General features: G+C 35.2%; 2 protein-coding genes across 2 annotated transcripts; one reads left to right on the forward strand and one right to left on the reverse strand.

The window, feature by feature from the left end:
- Positions 1-2,466: 2,466 nt before the first annotated feature.
- On the reverse strand, positions 2,467-10,953 carry LOC120633642 (protein Pixie). The gene is made up of 12 exons (XM_039903928.1): positions 10,766-10,953; positions 10,321-10,535; positions 9,666-9,881; positions 9,058-9,265; positions 8,793-8,979; positions 8,386-8,507; positions 8,188-8,288; positions 7,866-8,043; positions 5,631-5,752; positions 4,749-4,945; positions 3,213-3,447; positions 2,467-2,677 (listed from the first exon to the last, which is right to left on the reverse strand). The coding sequence occupies exons 1-12, from the start codon at positions 10,875-10,877 to the stop codon at positions 2,630-2,632; spliced, it is 1,941 nt and encodes a 646-aa protein (XP_039759862.1). The 5' UTR covers positions 10,878-10,953; the 3' UTR covers positions 2,467-2,629.
- A 389-nt stretch (positions 10,954-11,342) lies between these two features.
- On the forward strand, positions 11,343-15,260 carry LOC120633973 (copper homeostasis protein CutC). Its single transcript, XM_039904408.1, has 4 exons — positions 11,343-11,596; positions 11,974-12,015; positions 12,126-12,691; positions 15,191-15,260. Exons 1-4 carry the CDS (start codon positions 11,456-11,458, stop codon positions 15,258-15,260), a joined length of 819 nt encoding a protein of 272 aa, XP_039760342.1. The 5' UTR covers positions 11,343-11,455.
- Positions 15,261-19,816: the final 4,556 nt, after the last annotated feature.

Below are 19,816 nucleotides of genomic sequence, written 5' to 3' on the forward strand. Positions count from 1 at the left end.
AATATACAAGAACAAAAAAATGTTGCGCGTCCCTGGTCCACGTAATCGCGATGATGTCACCGAACGGCGTCGCTGTGGGCCGCGCGGGCCGCCGGCCGGTCGACCGACGACGGGCGGGGACCACTTCGGTGTAAGTAATAGGTATTACAACAGACCTACCTAATACCGGCCTAAAACCTCCGCTAATATTTTAGAATGAGGCCAAATTGCCGGTAAATTTTCGCAAGGAAATGATGAAATAAAGGTTTTCATCCATTCTTTGGGGATTTATTGTAAGTATTACTACAAAACTACAATAACTAAAACCGGTTAAAAACCTCCGCTAATATTTCAGGCCATGAGGCCAATTGCCGGTAAATTTCCGCAAGGAAATGATGAGTGTTGATGAATGATGTTTTCGGCAAACCTTGTGGATTTATTTTAAGTAGGTAATAAGTATTTCCTAAAGAAAATATTGCGGTTTTTCAAAACCCTGCGGAATACCTATTGTAAAAGTGCATATATGCAAAAATTTCGTCAAAATCAGCTGGTAGTGCGTAGGTGTATCAAACACGTAGACCTAATTTCTAGACGTAATTCTCTGTTAGCATATATTACAAACCTGGGTGGTTTTCTGATGCTAGCTATAAGTAGGAAATAAACGTAGGGATGCAGATCCTGAACTGTTCAGGCGTGAAGTACCGTTTGACCTTATTGAGGATGCCAAGTTTCTGTTTGTCTTGGATTCGATGTATTGCTCGAAGTTGAGGTTGGACGACATATTGACACCGAGAAGTTCTACACTGTCGGAAATAGGTAAAGATTTACTTCGGAAAGACAGCGTAGGGGGAAAGAGCTCCGTTTGACAGTAAATAAAAAAGAAAAAGAAATGAAATCGTAACCATAGTTCGCAACCAAGTTTCGGAGCCATAATTTATCTACTCATCAGTGACAAGTTCTAAGTAAACGACATTAATAGGTTAAAAATAACCCTAACATAATTTGTAGTACAAGCGTAATAATCGTCATCGATCTTATTCACGATCATTAGATCATCGGCGGTAGACAGAACCTTGTGATTCACAGCGTAAACAGTAGACTTAGTAGTATTTTATCGTGACTTTATCCGCTTTGACATTGTTTTTGCATTTTCCGCAGTTAAAAATAGTATAGAACACTCTTAGCTTTTGGGTTCTACCTTTCCTGCAGTGAAATGCAATCACTCCTCTCACTTGGTGCTTGTCACTTTGTAAAGGTCCCGTCAAAATCGGTTCCGCTATGACGAAAAGTAATAGACAAGTAGGCATTTTTTGCTACGTAGCGAAATTTTTCTGCTGTCGCTTTTTTACAGCACCGTAGATATGCCATATTTTTTGATGACGTCATGTGTCATTAAGCAAATTAAATAATATAGGAACTAGAGGTGCTTGGGGGGTTTTCCCTAAAGTAGGAAGTATGCGCTACCGTGATGTTTCATTCAGACCTTCATTCATTCTTTCTGTATAGATATTTGACTATTATAATCGAATGCAAAAGATTTTTGAATACGTCAGCAGATATTAAAAGTCCATAAATAGTACTCGTTTTTGTTCTTCCAATACAAGAACCGTTAACACGTCTTTGTCGGTAGTGTGGTAACTAGCCACGGCCGAAGCCTCCCACCAGGCCAGACGACAGAAAATTCAGAAATTCTCCCACCTACTTAAAAGACAGCGCTCGCCGCTGGGCCAGCGAGGTCGTCGAATACCTCGAGCCTCGATTCGTCTTATACGTCATGATGTACTCCGAAGAATTTTCCCGGTACTTTTTACTCATACTAATATTGTAAATGCGAACATAATATGTTTATTTTTTTGGCCTTCCTTCTTACTTAATTTAATTTTTGACAGCCGACTGGCGCAGTGGGCAGCGACCCTGCTTTCCGAGTCCATGGCGGTGGGTTCGATTCCCACAACTGGAACATGTTTGTGTGATGAGCATGAATGTTTTTCAGTGTCTATGTGTAATAAGTATTTATGTATATCATTCATAAAAATATTTATCAGACATCTTAGTACCTATAACACAAGCTATACATACTCGTACTTTGGGGCTAGGTGGCGATGTGTTGTCGTTGTATATTTATTTATTATTATTATAATTTTTGGCTAAGAGATGGTTGAAGGGATGGAGAGGAAGATAGGCTTCTGTTCATCCCACCAGGGGGGGGTTCATCTAGCACAACCAGGGGACAAAATTTATATAATCAACGTGTCCACCTGATAAAGCACGGGAACATGGAATAGGAGAAGTGTAGCCCCGTTTATTATTATACATATATTATTTCCACTTGTAAGCCAGTGCTCTGAGAGTTACAAAATCTGTGGGAGAAGATACATTTTTATCCTTTCCCCGGGGAGATAATTGTCTCCAGCCCATGCTAGCCCTGCTGGAAAACAAACTGTTCCCACGCGATTTGTAAACACCATACTATAATTAAATAAGTAAAACATTGTATAAAACCGATTTATTATATATAGTTACATAATACATTTAATTGAAAATACATAGATGGTCTGCCATCAGTATTGTGACATACAACAGTACTGAATTATGATATCATATTATACATGAGTAGCGAATGCTTTCTTTACAATAGCTCCAGGACGCTCTAGTCCTCCAGGAAGAAATACTGGCCTGCCCTTTTTTGTTCTATATCCTGTAACAAAAAAAAACTAGTTGATTCTGTCCTTTTTTATTTTAAAACCTAAGTAAATTATTATTTTATATTTATATATTACGCATATTTATTTAAATAATATGTATATGTATTTGTATCATTACATTTTGGGTTTTATGTTTATCTATCAACACTCTTGGCACTATCCCGTTCTCTTGCTGTAAGTCCTATCTATAAAGGTTGCAAGAGATTGCATGCAGCAATAAGGCCGCCTTTGCATGTGTACATTGTGTACTGCACTCCTTACTGTTTCTTTTCCTGTATGTTATACATGCAATTCCAGAGGGTTTAACCGGTTAATCAGTTAACCGGTTAACTAGTTAACTATTTTAACCGGTTAACTAGTTAATTAATTTAACTGGTTAGTTAGTTAATTAGTTGGCTGCTGAACTAATTAACCTGGTTGAATGTTATGGCCGGTTTAAACGGCCAAATTGTACAGCACTAATAATAATGAAAATAACAAAGTAAGTAACTACTGTGTACGTGAGCTGGTTTGATTTCATTTTAGTACCTTAACGGAGGAGTGCTTGTTGATCCTAGGCCGGAAGTTGTTGGGATCCCTTCTGAAGGTGATGCCGAGTAGCTCGAGGAATTTGTTCATGCCGTTTAGGAGGGATTGCGGCGCGTGCGCAGTTGCGGTCGTGGAGGGCGTGCCTTCGAACACGATGACGCGGTCAGCTAGATATGTCGCCATTATGAAATCGTGCTCCACTACGAAGCCTGTGCGTTTTGCGTGGAGGATGAACCTGTTGACAAATGTTAAGTTTGTTAAATTAAGTTACTAGTATTGGCTGTTTTAATGTTAGCAGTAAGTTAACTATTTCAGGTTTTTTTTACAGAGGATTCATATTATGGGTGTAGATAAAGGTTTGTGTGCAACTTTTTATAATTACCTACTTACCTAAATTAAAACACTCATGTGATACTATTCTTTAGCCACTGTTCTTTAGCCCACATTCGTGTTTTCATACCCTTTATTCTATATAGAACAGTTGCACAAATAACTATTATGCATGTCATCTTCATCATCATTCTCATCATTGCCATCATCATCATCATCATCATCATCATCATCATCATATCAATACATTACCAGACCACTACAAGGCACTTCGTTACTCGTGTAATAAGTTACGACCTTAACCCCGTCTTCTTCTACAAGAGAAGGGGTTAAGGTCATAGTCCACCGTGCTGGCCTTGTGCATATTGGTAGACTCAACACAACGAGAACGTTATGAAGAAAGGCATGTAGATTTCCTTAGTGTTGTCCGTCACTGTTGAAGCAACTGATATTTAAATTGCTCATAACTTAGAAAGTTGACCGGGATTAGAATTCTGTCCCCGAAAGCAAAGTCGAAGTCTTACCCACTGGGCTTCACCACTTCCAGCTATACGCTATCATCAATAAAAAAGGCCCACATCTAGATTCAAAATGAGAAGGGTTTACGATGTTATACAGTTAGTCCACCATGCCATCACCAGGCAAAGTGCGAATTGGTAGACTTCACACGCCTTTGAAGAAGAGATTTTTGCCAACATGGTTGTGTTTTGATGTATTAATAAAATAATAATAAGAGAAAATTCAGAAATTATCAATTTTCTAATTGACGAAAATGTAAATCGAGCACGGAAACTCCTACTTAAATGAACATCGCTCACCGTTTCACCAAGGAGGTCGTCAAAATGAGGGGTTTTTTTCTTTATTCTACTGCAAGTTAGCCCTTGAATGCAATCTCAACTGGTGCTAAAAGGATGCAGTCTGAGTCTCAACATGTTAGCGGGCTAACCTGTTACGGAGTATGGTAGTCACAATAGGTTTCTACGCACCGGAACTACTAAGTGGCTTAGCGCCACGTCTTGGTCGGTTGGGTGGTAACTAGCCACGGCCAAAGCCTCCCACCAGATATGGTGGGGCATGATGATTATGGGCAAAACGTCTTATTGAGAGGCTTTTAGTCGAGCAGTGGACTGTTATAGGTTATTGATGAGAACGTTTACTTCCAATGCCATAAAAACACAAGAAGCAACCGCCTGTGTTGATACTAACCGTTTTATAACTTTAGCGGCGACGAGACGCTGCTCGGAGTCGAGGTAGGCCGACGGCTCGTCAATGAGGTAGACTTCAGCAGGTTTACCGAGGCACAGCACCAGCGCTACCCGTTGCAATTCACCACCAGACAGGTTCTGCACCTCCTGGTCCATTATCTCCTCTATTTTCATTGGCTTCATGACATCCGTTATGAACTGAATAAAAAAATAGAAATCTAGCTTTAGAATATTGTGCAAAACAGTGAACAGTTGATGTATGTATAGGAATCCCCTTAGATTAGACGTTATTTATTAAGGCATAGCCTTATTATTTCTTTGTTAGTGAAAATGGGCGTTTTTTTTTATCTCTCTTCTTTTTATAATTATTTGCATGTTGCTTTGAGAATACTGTGTGGTCAATAAAACTTATTATTATTATATTATAATTCATTATGTATTTTGTATCATTATGCATTATACGACCAGTCAAAAACTTTTTTTTGCTTACCTCTCAAATGCACGAAGCCATTTATAGGTGGCCAATAACATGTTCAAATTTATATTTTTAAATAGGCCTATTAGTTACCACTTAAAACAAATCTAAATTCAAAATTCTAAGTTAATTTATTTGTAGGCCTAATTTGTAAGCACTTTTGAAACATCAAGTATGTCTGTGTGTAGTGACTCTACCACAGGTTTGGAAAGCAGATTCTACCGAGAAGAGCCAGCAAGAAAGAGATACTCTTTTTAATATTTATTAAATCAAATATATGTTGGACAACCCAACAGATGTTTTCAATTAAAGCAATTACATGATGTTCCGTTATTCCACTTTTGAGTCAACATAGCCAAAATTGTTCATATTTATTTATACAGATATTAGCGAGACAAAACAAATTACCTGAGGATGTGAGTAAGCATCTCTAATCTTGTCGTGTAGTAAGTTACGAACTTGCCCCTGCGACTTTGGAGATATTTTCTGTGGCTTATAACTAATGTGTAGCTGTGGCAGTTGGTTGGAACCTGTGAATACAAAAGATGTTATTGAAAATTTCCATGTATTTCATCATCATCAGCTTCTTAACCACTTTGATCCCATTACCTAAGTGTATAGGGCAAAATGTACTAGAGAATAGACATCCGGGATCAGACATCCAGGATCAGACATCCAGGATCAGACATCCAGGATCAGACATATGAATCTTCTAATGTTTGGTTTACACACTGTTAGGAGATAGGGCTAAGGACAGCTTTAGCACACTGCACTTATCCAATGCTGGTTGAGTTAATGAACTCTCCAAGTTACTATAAACTTCAGTAAACCTCAAAGCCATGTCATACGTTTAAAATGTTTTTTAAGGTAGCACAGTCTTCGAAATAAAGGCAATCTAAGACTCCAAAGTAAACTTTCTTGACCAGAAAAAACAACCTAATTGCACTGTCTAACTTTTCCACATCACATCTAAATATAGTGTTATTATATATTAAGACTGCAAAACTTAATGCATGTGCGATTGTAATCCTAAGGGGTTGTTAATACATTCACATAATTTTAATACATAACTCCAAATAGTATGAGCAAATAAGACAAATTAGTGCTGAGGTGCAGTTCCGACACAAATCAGTTCATTATGTTGGTTTATTAACATTGAAGTCAGAAACGGAAGATCAAATTCAGCCTTCGTTTGTTCTTTGTTGGAGATGATAGTGATGATATCCAGAAGTAATCAATGAACCAATGACTACAATCTGGATTTCCCAGTAATAATTTTATTTGTACCAAATAAGTTTAACTATTGGTGTCAATAGCAATATAAATATACTTTTATAAATAATTTTAGTGCAAGCTGAGGGGAATGTTACTATTGTTAAAACAGTTCCCCTCATACAAATCATGTGAAGCACTCTTTATCAAATTAAGTAATTCTTTGGAATAAATAAATTGTCTGTGTGTATAATCATATTGGGATCAATATTGAATGAAGTTAGACTAGTTATATATGTTTCTTCCTTACTGAATATTATGTATATTAAATGTGTTTCTATAGTTGTTTAATATTTAGCTCATCTTCTGAGTTAAATATTCTTGATGAAAGTTAGCATCAACAGTTTGCAACTGAACAATGCAGAAGATGTTACTGTGTAGAGACAACTAGTGGTTTTCACATCATAAGTTGTCATTATGCCATTAGTCGCTTACGATAAGGAAAAATTATTGTCACACTGGGGTAGGATATAAATAAATACGACGACGATAACGTTTAAATAATGTTTTTTCACTGTTTTTTATAAAACTAACCTATTCATGAACTTTTAAGTAGGTCGCACGCAAAATTTTCGGATTTTTAAAATACTAATACTATACTAATATTTTATTTTCAATAAATGATCACAAAGGGGTTTCAAGTAAATAAAAAAGGAATAATTGTTTCGTAAAAAATTTAGATACCTTACCATCTGGGGACATTGTAGATTCTGCATGTTTTAAACACTTTTGGAACACAGGATGGAAAAATAAATCAAATAATTCAGTTCGAGCCATTATATAAAGCCTTTTTATGCCCCTATACCATTAAAATATACTTAAATTTATAACTAGCCTATAACCTCAATAGCTCGCAGCGTCATCTACATTTTTTTTATAAATTTAGTGGTCGGTTTTCACATTTGCTATTTTTCTCATCAATATATAGTATATTTTGGCTGTTATAATAATAAAATCCAATATTTTCCAAATTTCCCAACAATTTCAATACGTTTGACAAGTTTCACAAAATGTGACAGTATTGACAGATGCAAATTCGTGTTGCCACATTTGACGTATCGCACGATCAGATACACGTACTGTAAAGCGAGGTATACACTTTATCGGTTTTTATAATTTTACGGTTTTTTTTTTTATAGTAAACAAGGAACTTGCGGGATAATTAAGTTTTGAATTTATTAGTTATTTTAAATAATGAAAATTAATTTAGGGCTGGCTATTTTTTGTGCGAATAATAAACCTTGCTGTTTTACTCTTGTTACTGTACTATAGTAATTAGTGTAAGATTGAAGTTTTTTGTAGCATTTTCAATAAAAACAAAGTAATAAAATTAAAACTATTTTTTATAATTTAAGTGTAATTTTACTATACCTTCATCAGGTTCCAGATTGCCAGCCAACATTCTGATAAATGTTGTTTTGCCAGTACCATTCTCACCAAGTAACACTAAGATTTCGGAGTCTGAAAACTCTCCTTGTACAACTTTGAGGTGAAAATCACCCATAGTTTTGGTCATCTCTGGATAATCATAGTGGTTCATTCTTTTGATCTGTACCAAATTTTTATATTAAATTAAAATAACTAATTAATATGGAAATAAAATAAACAATAGAACATGCTCTTGTAAGTTAGATGTGAAACATTTAAGAAATTAAGACTGTAAAACATATATCTTTAAAAAAAATTAGTTTACCTCTTCTTCTGTAGCAGATTCTGCAACTTTGAATACCAGAGATTCAGTTCTGAATCTCATATTTTCGGTGGGAACAAACCCATCTAAGAAAATATTAATACCTGAAAGGGATTATACTTTGAATTTTTTGTTCTATATACAAAATAAAATGGAAATATTATCTATAGTATAATAATTCAATATTATATAAGTACTAACCTTCTCGCACAGAGAAAGGCATAGTGACAACACCATAAGCACCAGGAACACCGTACAGACAGCAAATGAAGTCAGACAGATAGTCTAACACTGATAAATCATGCTCCACCACTATGATAAACCTAGGCAAAATAAAAATATAGCATATAATTTAATTTCAAATTAAAAGTACTCCAAATTTTTATCAGGCTTATTGCATATTTGGAGCAGTCTCTTTAAAAAATGTTTTTTTTTGTTTTTTAAGTGAAGCCTGGGTGTTACATGGCTTGATGATCAGTAAACAGACTTATAATAAAGCCCTCAACCGAAGTTGATGCTGTCCTGAATTTTATGCTTGTGTTAGTGGAAGTTTGTTACAACCAACTTGTCCATGAGTGTGGCTGACACATTAAAATCGAAAATCTTACTTGTCAGGATCTATAAGTGAACGAATAGTCCGGGCAGCATTAAGACGCTGCTTAACATCTAGATAAGAAGATGGCTCATCAAACATAAAGATATCACCGTTTTGTATGCACACCATTGCACAAGCAAAACGTTGCAGTTCTCCACCGGAGAGCGCCGAAATTTCACGATCTCGAATATGAGAGAGATCTGGAAATTAAAATAATTATAATAATGTTGAAGAAATATACAACCAATATTGCATGCAAGAGATGGCTGATAACTTACCAAGCATTTTACATATTTCGGTTTGGTTTTTCCTTTCGTCTTTCTTATCAAGCAACTGTCCAACAGTTCCTTTCACAGCCTTGGGGATTTGGTCCACATACTGCGGTTTGATTAGTGCTTTGAGGTCATCCTCAAGAATTTTAGTAAAATAATTCTGGAGTTCAGAACCACGGAAATGAGATAGAATCTCTTGCCAGTCTGGAGGATCCTGTTGGAATGAAAATTTTTCTATATATTTCCACTTCTGTGTTCTTTTGGAAATTAGATTATGCCCCTAAGCAACAGTTTTCAAGCAACTTCCATAAGCTACATTAGCAACCTATGCTACATTATTAAAAATTTACTTCATATTCTTTGATTGGTTTACAAGTACAACTACAGTATATAGAAAGATACATATATATAGCAAATCCCATCCAAATAGTTTTTTCTTTAACTACATTACATAAAGTCTGTATGCTTTTTTTATAGTTTAATATTTAAAATTGCATGTATAGATTCTAATATTGTTTAAAATAAATTATAATTAAGTGAATTTTTGATAATATCTAAAACTGTGTGTTCCTTCTAATGTCAAATGCATTATATTATTAATTTTAATTAATTACAGCAAATCTTCCTAGATTGGGCTTCTGTTTGCCAGCAAGGATCTTCAAGGCAGTAGACTTGCCAATACCGTTTTGTCCAACAAGACCAAGCACTTCACCAGGTCGGGGGATTGGCAAACGATGGAGCTTAAATGAATTCTTGGAGTAACGGTGAGTAGTATGTTTTTCCAAATTTGAAGGTATATTGATGATTGTTATGGCATCAAATGGACATTTCTGTAATCAAAACCAACATATAATTTTCTATGATTACATAATACAAAACTAAAGCATGCATGAAGTTTATTATTTATCACAAGAATATTTCATCTCCTTGAAATAGCTCCTTTATAAATGTTATTTGACCTTTATCTTATCTCTCCGTTTTAGAGTCTTGAGTGTGAGGTTTTTGGTCCCAGCCAGGTTAATTATCCACCTGCTAAAATCATTAATAGGGGAACTGCAGGTAAATATCCCTGTTTTCTATAAGAGAAGAGACTTGTGCCCACCATGGACAACCTGAGTACTACAAGATAATTATTTCTACCCATTTTCTCCTCTTATCTCTTAGAAATATGAAGAGAAAATTTTCTTGAGGAGAAACGCTGGTTAACCCTACAAGAGTAGGATTATTGAATTCATTTAGTTTATGGTCAAAAGTTTTTATGTTACATACCTTGACACAAATACCACAACCAATGCAAAGCTCCTCGGATATTGTGGCGATTTTGTCGTTAGGCGTCACCTCAATACAGAGCTTACCCATACGTACCACAGGGCAGCTCTTTTTACATTCTTGCCTACATCTTTTTGGCTTACAACGATCGGCGTTCACGATCGCAATACGAGTGAGTTTGTCAGTTTCTTCATATCCTTTTCTCCGAGACATCACTGCCGAACAAAGAAATAACAATAACAACACTATATTACAACGTTAATTTATAACTTTAATACAAAAATCTTTTGATGTGGCACTTTAATAGCTTACGAATATAACCTCAACAATAATCATATGGTAACTACTAACTATTTCAAAGTATGCTGATATCTAAAATGGAAAGGTTTACACGCGAACTGGCGTTGGTTTTGGAAATGTTTTGAGCTCAAAACAGTCGGTATACCTAATAAAAAAGAAGCAAAACTCTGCCTACGTTCGCGTGTCCCAAGATTGAAAATGTCAAAGGAAACTGGAAAGGTGATTTTTGTAGCAACTCTATTGTCAATTATTGACATACGGTCTACGAGTTATGTATATTTTCTGACAAATTACTTAAAACAATAACATTAATTTATAAAACAAGACTTCATTTTTTACGGATTATTTGTGTCTGATGGAAAAAAATTGGCTCACTTTTGGTTTGCAGTTTATGGACCAAGAACTATGTTAACGAAATAATCTTGATAAGGTTCTAAGTCTTTTTCTCTTTGTTTAACCACTCGAGTTTAGCCTTGAGTCACAGAATATGTAGAAGAGATATAATAAACGTATAATAACTTGAGTTAAGCTTGAGGCACACTTTTTTTTGCTTAAGACTGTAATCTACTGTTTAGTTCTAACTGCACTATTGTATTATATAGGTCCTGAATCTGATAATCTAGCCTAAGATCTTCCTTATAGTTCCATAGACGTTAAGCCATGCTTAGTGGGCTCTGTATCCTTATTCCTCTGTGCACTTTATTTTGAACTAGGATATTTTTTTGACAGTATTCTTCATCGTCGTTGTCACTCAAGTTTTTTTAAACTTGAGATGTGCGCGCTACTTGCACTAAAAGTTTAATAAATAATTACTATCTACGTAAATAAAAATAAAATGTTAGAAGTTTGTATCGACAGCTTAGAATCAGCATCTAACGCAATAAAAGGTGGTGCAGATGAATTAGAGCTGTGTAGTTCTCTAGTAGAAGGTGGCCTTACACCCTCACCAGGACTGGTTGTGGAAGTTATAAAGTTGGTTTGTAAAGTGTGCTTTGATCACTGATTTGCTTTTTTTTGTTATAAATCTATGGAGAATAACAGAACGGGCGGGTGAATTACTGATAAGCGATTTCCGCGGCCAACATTTCCTTACTGACTCCATTTTTTGTAAATAATCAAATAAAATTATGAATAGGTATATAATTTAAATAATGTTAGTATAAATAACGAGACAAGTAAGAAAAAAATTACTATAATAATGTTTACTTAAATATGTTTGCACTACATTTTATTTTCTTTGTTGCCGGATGCTTTGAATTTAGCTTTATACTAACAGATTATTATATTACATTGCTCTCATTGCTTTAGATTATAATTAATTGAATTTTTTCAATCTGTGTTGTAATTTAACAGGTGAAAAGTCAATCCTGTGTTGCAAATTCTGTAACGCCCAAGGTATATATTTTTTATTTTTAATAATTTTTTTAAAAATTGGAATGTAGCTATAAATGCACTATAATAAATAGGCTGACAAGGAAGACTTTCTATTTTTTTTTTAATTACAGCCAAAAGTCAATGTGATGATAAGATCCAGAGGAGGCTCTGATTTCTGTTACTCGCCACAAGAAATGACTACAATGCTATCTGATATTGAAGTTAACAAAAGCTTAGGTGTTGACAGATTTGTCTTTGGGGCACTAACAGATAAACAGGGAATAGACAAAACAAACTGTGCAAGAATAATAGAAAAAGCTCTTCCTATACCTGTGACATTTCATAGAGCTTTTGATTTATGTCTAGACCCAAAAAAAGGTATTCATGATATTGTGGAACTTGGTTTTAATAGACTCCTAACAAGTGGGAAACAGATTTCTGCAGATAAAAGGGAAGCAATAGAACTTCTTACATTTCTAATAGAGAGTTTTGGTAAAACAATTGAAATTATGCCAGGTGCTGGTATCAATTGTGATAATGCACACATATTCTTTGAGATTGGATTCAAAATGATTCATAGTTCCTGTAAAAGAACAAGGCAATTACCTGATATTGGTAATTTGTGTATGGGCAGTAATATTATTTATGTGACTGATGAAAACATTGTACGAGAAATAAAGAAAATAATAAATCTGTATCAACCTATTAAATAATTTAAAGGTTGATAATCGTTATTTAATTTTTATTAATAATTATTTAATAAGATAGGAGAGATAAGACCTTAAACTAATAATTAGGCGCTATGGACGAAGCTCTAAGGCCCACCTCACTGCTCTATAGGGTGGCTTTAACGACTATTGTCACAATTTAGTAACAATAATCGGGACTAAAAGCTTAACGTGCTCTCCGAGGCACAATGGTAGACAGCAAATTAAAATAGAAAATTTTAAAGATTTTGAACTGTGACGGCCGATTGGCGCAGTTTGCAGCGCCCTTGCTTTCTGAGCCGAACGCCGTGGGTTCGATTCCCACAACTGGAAAATGTTTGTGTGATGAGCATGAATGTTTGCCAGTGTCTGGGTGTTTATATGTATATTCAAATTATTTATGTATATTATTCATAAAGATATTCATCAGTCATCTTAGTACCCTTAACACAAGCTACGCTTACTTTGGGGCTAGGTGGCGATGTGTGTATTGTAGTAGTATATTTATATTTATTTATTATAACTGTAAAAATATCTTGAAGAAGAGCAATCTGCTGAGTTTCTTGCCGGCTCTTTTCTGTGGAATGCCGACCGAAACTGTGTTAGTCACTACTAACAGATTGACTTGACCTTTATAAAGTGCTTATAAACTGGGCGTACCTACTTAAAACAAATGAATTTTGAATAACCTATGAAATTTCCCAACTCTCCACTTGTCACCAGAATCCATACGTATTTTTTTACGACAAGCATGGTCTGCCTATTACCATAAGGGCGTTTATGCAGTTTCCCTTATTTAATTTTCGATTTGTATTTGTGATTTTTGTGAACATCGTAAAAAAAATATTACCAAATACGAGTTGAATACGAGTAAGTGCATAAATTACTGCACATTTATTATGCAGCCTATTTCGAATCGTAGTTTCCCGAATTGAATGAAAACGAATTGAATACGAATGAACGCACAAACGCGCTTACAATTTAGTGGGCCCAAGCAAGAGCATTAGCCATTAAAAAGGTCAAATTGACGTTTCGCAAATAATAATAGGTAGGGCATATTGTGCGTAATTTATTACGGCATTAGGAGTATTTGAGAAAAATATCAGAGCAGGCCTAATGACGCCATTACGCAGAGGGAAACAATATCGGGCGTAGGGTCAATGTTGAAACAACTTTTTTACTGCGGTCGGTTTTCCTTTTTAACAGTAGGTAATTACCTGTCTACTGTAAGGGCCCAAAGCCTAGTATATAAAATTGTTAACAGATGGCTACTAAGTATGTAATAACTAATTCTTTTGTGTTAAATTCACTTATCTAAAAACTATTTTTTCTTGTTATTTTCAAGTCTAAAGGAGCTTTCAAGTCTAGCCTATATAAAAACAAGTAAAGCTCACCAGTTTCTTTGCCGATTTGCGTAATATTTTTTACGATTGTTATTTATTATTATTAATTGTTTAGTAAACAATTATTATATATTAAGTAAACAAATAGTAGGTTATATAGTAAGTTAACAATTATTCATTGTAAAGTCAACATCTCCTGAGGATGCTCCGGTTTCGGAGCGAAACGTGCGTAGAGGGTATATTGCCGAAGATCTGTTTGGTGTGTAGTATAAGGATTGAGGAAATTATAAATTACACCACACAGATTCTCCTGCTTTTCACGGAGTATAGCAAATTAAGCTTGATTTTGATAATATATAATCACCACGCTGGGCAATCGGGTTGTTGATCTCAGTAGATGGTAGTAGATAATTTCACATAGGACACTGCTGCCCGTTCTCTGTTATATTCTCTTAGTCGTTTTTTTGTTCCATAAAATAATGACTTTATTATATAAATATGTATTTTCATATTTACTTTAATTTAACAAATATAACCTAAATTAAACTAAACTATTTACAACTAAATAAAATCTAAAACGTCGTCGAAACCACCGCAGCGAGGCACAGTTCCTAAGATGCTGGCAGCATTGCCCCTTTGGATGGCCAAACTAATTCGTTAAATTAATTATGCATTTTCATTAAATCTAAATTAAAATAAATATTTGGAATCGCGACAACTCATCTGCGTATAGTACATACCTAATATATTCCATAATATGGCGTCGCTACGCCAACAATCAGGTTTACCCTCCCTTACGCCTATAGATGTTTCACATGAAATTTCTTAAAATTATAATAATAAATTATCATATCATTCATAGTGGTTTCATGTTACAAATACCAATATTATTTAATTGATCTAAGATACAGTTTTCTTTATCTCTATCTTCAATATCTTGATTTGCCCTCTCTATTCAATGGGAGAACGCCTTGTGCAAACTGAATTTAGTTTTTACGTTTTTCTTTTGTGCATTTAAAAATAATTCGCAACCTAACATGTTCCTTTTGTTAATAGACGCAAGAAACCATTAATGAGGTCTTAAACATTTCTGAAAACCTCGACTGATGTCATAAATTTTGTATTACACCTTTCATTTCTATGTAGCTTCCGTAATGCTCGCGCGAAAAATGTTTTAAAAGGAGCGTTGCTAATGATTTCGAACACCAAGACGTAGTTTTTTCTGCTGTATGTACGCACTGTGATATAGGATGATTGATGCTGCGTGCCGGGCTTATTTTTCAAAACGCCACCGAAGTGTTTCCAGTGAGATCGCCTCACCCAATCTTTGCTTCATCATTAATCTTGCTTTAAACAAACTTTCGTATCTTTTCTCTGTGGGATATTTAATAATTTAAGATTTTAAGGGCTGACCGCTGAATGATTTTCTAATAACGTTAGTTAAGCTTTTTCTTGGTTTTCATCATTATATTAGATCCTTAAATATGAAATTGGCGTTTTGTAAGGCAAGAACATAAAATGTAATATATTTATTTAATCAAATTGCACTTGCAATATGTACATTGCCATTTATGCACTTATGGGTTATTCATTGATCCCTTTACTAAAAAAAACCATTCGGAGGGGAGTCAATAAATTCCTTTAAGCCGCTTCGGACTGCCCCATCGGAGTTTGGGACAAGATCAGTTGTGCAATGTGTGGCCCCATGTCCTGAAGCAGCAGTTTCCTAGAGTGATTGACTGGCTTCGGTTGTTTAGCAGCTAGCTTTTTTATCATGGTTTGCAATATTATGAAAATAAAGCTTAATTTGATTTACTCCGCGAACAGCAGGATAATCAGTATGGTGCAATTTATAATTATTTCAATCCTTATAGGTACTCCACACCAAACGGTTTCGGAGCGAAACGTGCATAGAGGGTACATTGCCGAAGATCTGTTTGGTGTGGAGTAAAAGGATTGAGGAAATTATAAATTACACCATAAAGATTCTTCTGCTGTTCGCGGAGTATAGAAAATTAAGCTTCTAATTCTTTCATAATATGTTATGGATTTCCGCAAAGTAACGCCTGCTTCTATCCAATATGGTTTGCAATTGCTGCCAATAGACATCAGCCGTAATAGTCTAGCCTAGCTAGTAAGAAAGCAGTAGTGATCGACACCGGTACTATTTCACCAAACGCTCACAAGTAATTTTCTTTGAGTCAATTTTTGCTAGGGGCGGAATCTCTGCCGAAGATTCTTAACACCTCTTGCCCCGCCGTTACTATAACTGCTGCCAAAGCCTGGAATATGGGCTGTGCGGGAGTCTGTGTTTTTTGTGCTTTCCATTAAAGCTATTCCAAATAATATGTCCACGCTGGGCAGGTGGATTGATCATAGTAGGGTTAGAATGATCGCACCGGGGTCGCTGCGGCCCGACACCGATCTGTGACATTTGTTCAGTCTAGCCAATTCGAAGTGGCTAACCGCCCGGGGTTGCCAGAGACTCAGGGGTGAGACGGCAGGGTGTACCACGGGCCGGCGTCTACTGGCCCTTTATATCTCTTAATATTATTAATGTGTAAGGAAAGATGGGAGAGAAAAACAAACGAATATAAAAAGATTTATTTTATTTAGGTGGATTCAAGTGAACAGTTTTCTCTAATTCTTCATACCTACATTAGTTTAAGGCTAAGGTATAAAATAAGGCTGTATCGTGAAATGTGAAGACGCTTACTTTAAGGCAGTTCTTGCTTACCGTGTCATGTAACAGATGCCTTTTAGTGTAATTTTATTGATTTTAATCTTAATGTAATCTTTTAAATTCCACAACAATCTTTATGTAGACCATTTATAGACACTTATCCAGCGTTCATAAATATATGTTTCGATTAGTGTGAGGTGATGGTAACTACGGAACTTAAAATAAAGGTTAGGAGCGTACCAAACGCGCCCTAGTATAAGAAGGGTTTGAAGAAACCATTTGAGCTAAAATAGCATACCTAAATATAAATAGCGTACCTAACGATTATACCCATTCGGATTTATGATAGTACTCACTTTCTAAACTCAATGACGTTCTCGTGTGGAGCTGAATACAAAATGGTGATTAAATATTAATGACTTAGGTACCTTGCTTTTAAGACCTTTTGCCCGATTCACTAATTTTTCCAACAGTCGCTAACAGGTTCCCACCTGTTATCCCCATACAAAATATACGATAAGTTTACAACGGTCGCCATCAAAAATGCGTTTTGTATGAATACGAAGCGTTGGCTACTTGCTGAAAAGTTAGTCAATCGGGCAGCTTGCTAACTTATTTACAAAACAGAAACAAAACTTCATCATCATCATTATAACTAACCCATTACCTACTACCAATTTTTTTTTTTTTTTTTAAATATATAGACAAGTGCTTGACTGCAATCACACCTGATGGTAAATGATGATGCAGCCTAAGATGAAGCGCGCTTGCCTAGAAGATGCCTATTCACTCTTGATTTGAAGGTACCCAGATTATAGGTATCAGGGCAGACGGAAGATGGGAGGGCATTCCAGGCTTATTAAACCATATGATAAGAAGAGTTAAGGCCATAGTCTACCACGCTGGCTAGGTACGGATTGGTAGACTTCACATGCCTTTTAGAACCCAATGGAGAAATCTCAGGCATGCAGGCTACCTCACGATGTCGTCCTTCACCGTTAAAGCAAGAGATATTTTAATTGCTAATATTAAAACGCACATAATTCCTGCCGAACTAAGTACCCCCGAAAATAAGTCACCGCTTATAGGAGAAATCAGCAGTAACATCCCTACTAATATTATAAATGTGAATGTAAGTTTGTTTGTTACGCTTTCACGCAAAAACTACTGAACCGATCATCATGAAACTTTGGAAACATATTCTTGGAGGTAATAGAAGTAATATAGGATACTTTTAATCACGAAATTAAGCTCAGTTCCTTTGGGAGAGGTGATGAAAAAGTTTGACGATTTTACGCAAGGACTAAGTATATAAAAAATGTTAGAAATGTTCTTCGAACCTTTAGCATATAAATCAACTAACAATGCGATTTCGATTCGTCCTATAACGTATTATAACATATTACTATTTCTTGTAAGTGATATGAGGAGCTGAGACTGGTCAGACAGTTCTTTTCAGATATTGTTTATGCGTAAGTTTACACAACTTAAAATATCAGTATAACTACACCTAAATTTAATGTCCATGTGTCTCAAAAACAAAAAAAAACGCAGACGAAGTCGCGGGCAACAGCTAGTATTAAATAAATGGGGGAAACAGACTAATAAATTATCATTACGGTCATAAGTCACATCAAATATCAGCATTTCCATGAAAGCATTACTGCTTTCTCTATCTTAAAAAAAATAGTCATACTAATGTAGATAGCAAGGAATGGAAGCGCTGAGTAGACAAGTTTAGCACTTTTAAACTGGAATACCATTTTTTTGTTTCTGGCTATATTTCATGCTTTTTCATACCATCAGTGGTATTGACAAAACTCTTGTTTCAAATAGTATCGAATACATTTTGAAAGTTAATTTAAAAATTACACTATAAGGCTATCTGTTTGTTTTTATAAAGGTATATTTATTATTATTTACATCTTAACATCACAAAAGAAGCTTCTAATACCTAAATATCATAGTAATTGGTCAAATTGCACAAGTTAGGATAGGTAAAGCGTTTCTTTTCCTTAAGCAAGCGAAAGTTTTATCTAAAGTACTTAGGTACTATAACCTTACTGCCTAGCTACCTTCTTACACCTTTTTTCCCTATTCTGTGCACATAAGTCAAATGGGAATAAATTTTCTCTTCTTTAAATAACACCTTTTAATGCATGCATTATAAAAGTCAGATGTCAAGCTTAGGGACACTTTTCAAAAAGTGTTTACTACCTACCTGGCACAGAGGTGTGCATTGTTTTAAATGCCATGCACTCCCGGATTCGTTTGCCAACGTGGGGCAATTTGAGAATTTATAATTTCAGAATTTTCTCAGGTCTAGACTGGTAGGGGGATTCAGACAAAGTCGTGCTGCCAAGCGATTTCGACCCACTGCTGAACGAACTCCAATTATCTTGTTATTTATATAAAAATTACCAGAAGTCTTACTTTACTGCAAATCTTAACTAATAATCAATCTTTGGTAAGTATTTATCAATGCAACGATTATAATTATTTTATTTTATTTTTATTTATTTTTTACTTTGACAATACACACATCGCCATCTAGCACCAAAGTAAATGTAGCTTGTGTTATGGGTACAAAGATAGCTGATGAATATTTTTATGAATATAATACACATAAATACTTATAATATACATATAAACACCCAGACACTGAAAAACAATCATGTTCATCACACAAACATTTTCCAGTTGTGGGAATCGAACTCACGACCTTGGACTCAGAAAGCAGGGACTGCGCCAGTCTGCCGTCAAATTTATCCGTCAATTGTCTTTATTTTGTACGTAGATACAAAATTGCACTATTTCGTATACCCAGAAATCCTATACTAAAATGCGCCATAATTTTCAACAGAGGAAGTTGTGATGAGAATATAAATTGTTTCTTTTAGAGCCTTATAAAAAAAGTTTGTGGGAATAGACCAACGACTGACCTAACCTAACTATTCCGACATTATGCCAGCATCCGATATTATGCCCTTAGATGACTGAATTTAGATATCTAAGGATTTCTCAACATAATCTAAGTAACAAATTTTATTGGTCTTAATAGAAACATCTTACATCGGTAGTTGCCTAGT

Source organism: Pararge aegeria, chromosome 22, assembly GCF_905163445.1.
Source record: "Pararge aegeria chromosome 22, ilParAegt1.1, whole genome shotgun sequence".
Lineage (NCBI taxonomy): Eukaryota > Metazoa > Arthropoda > Insecta > Lepidoptera > Nymphalidae > Pararge > Pararge aegeria.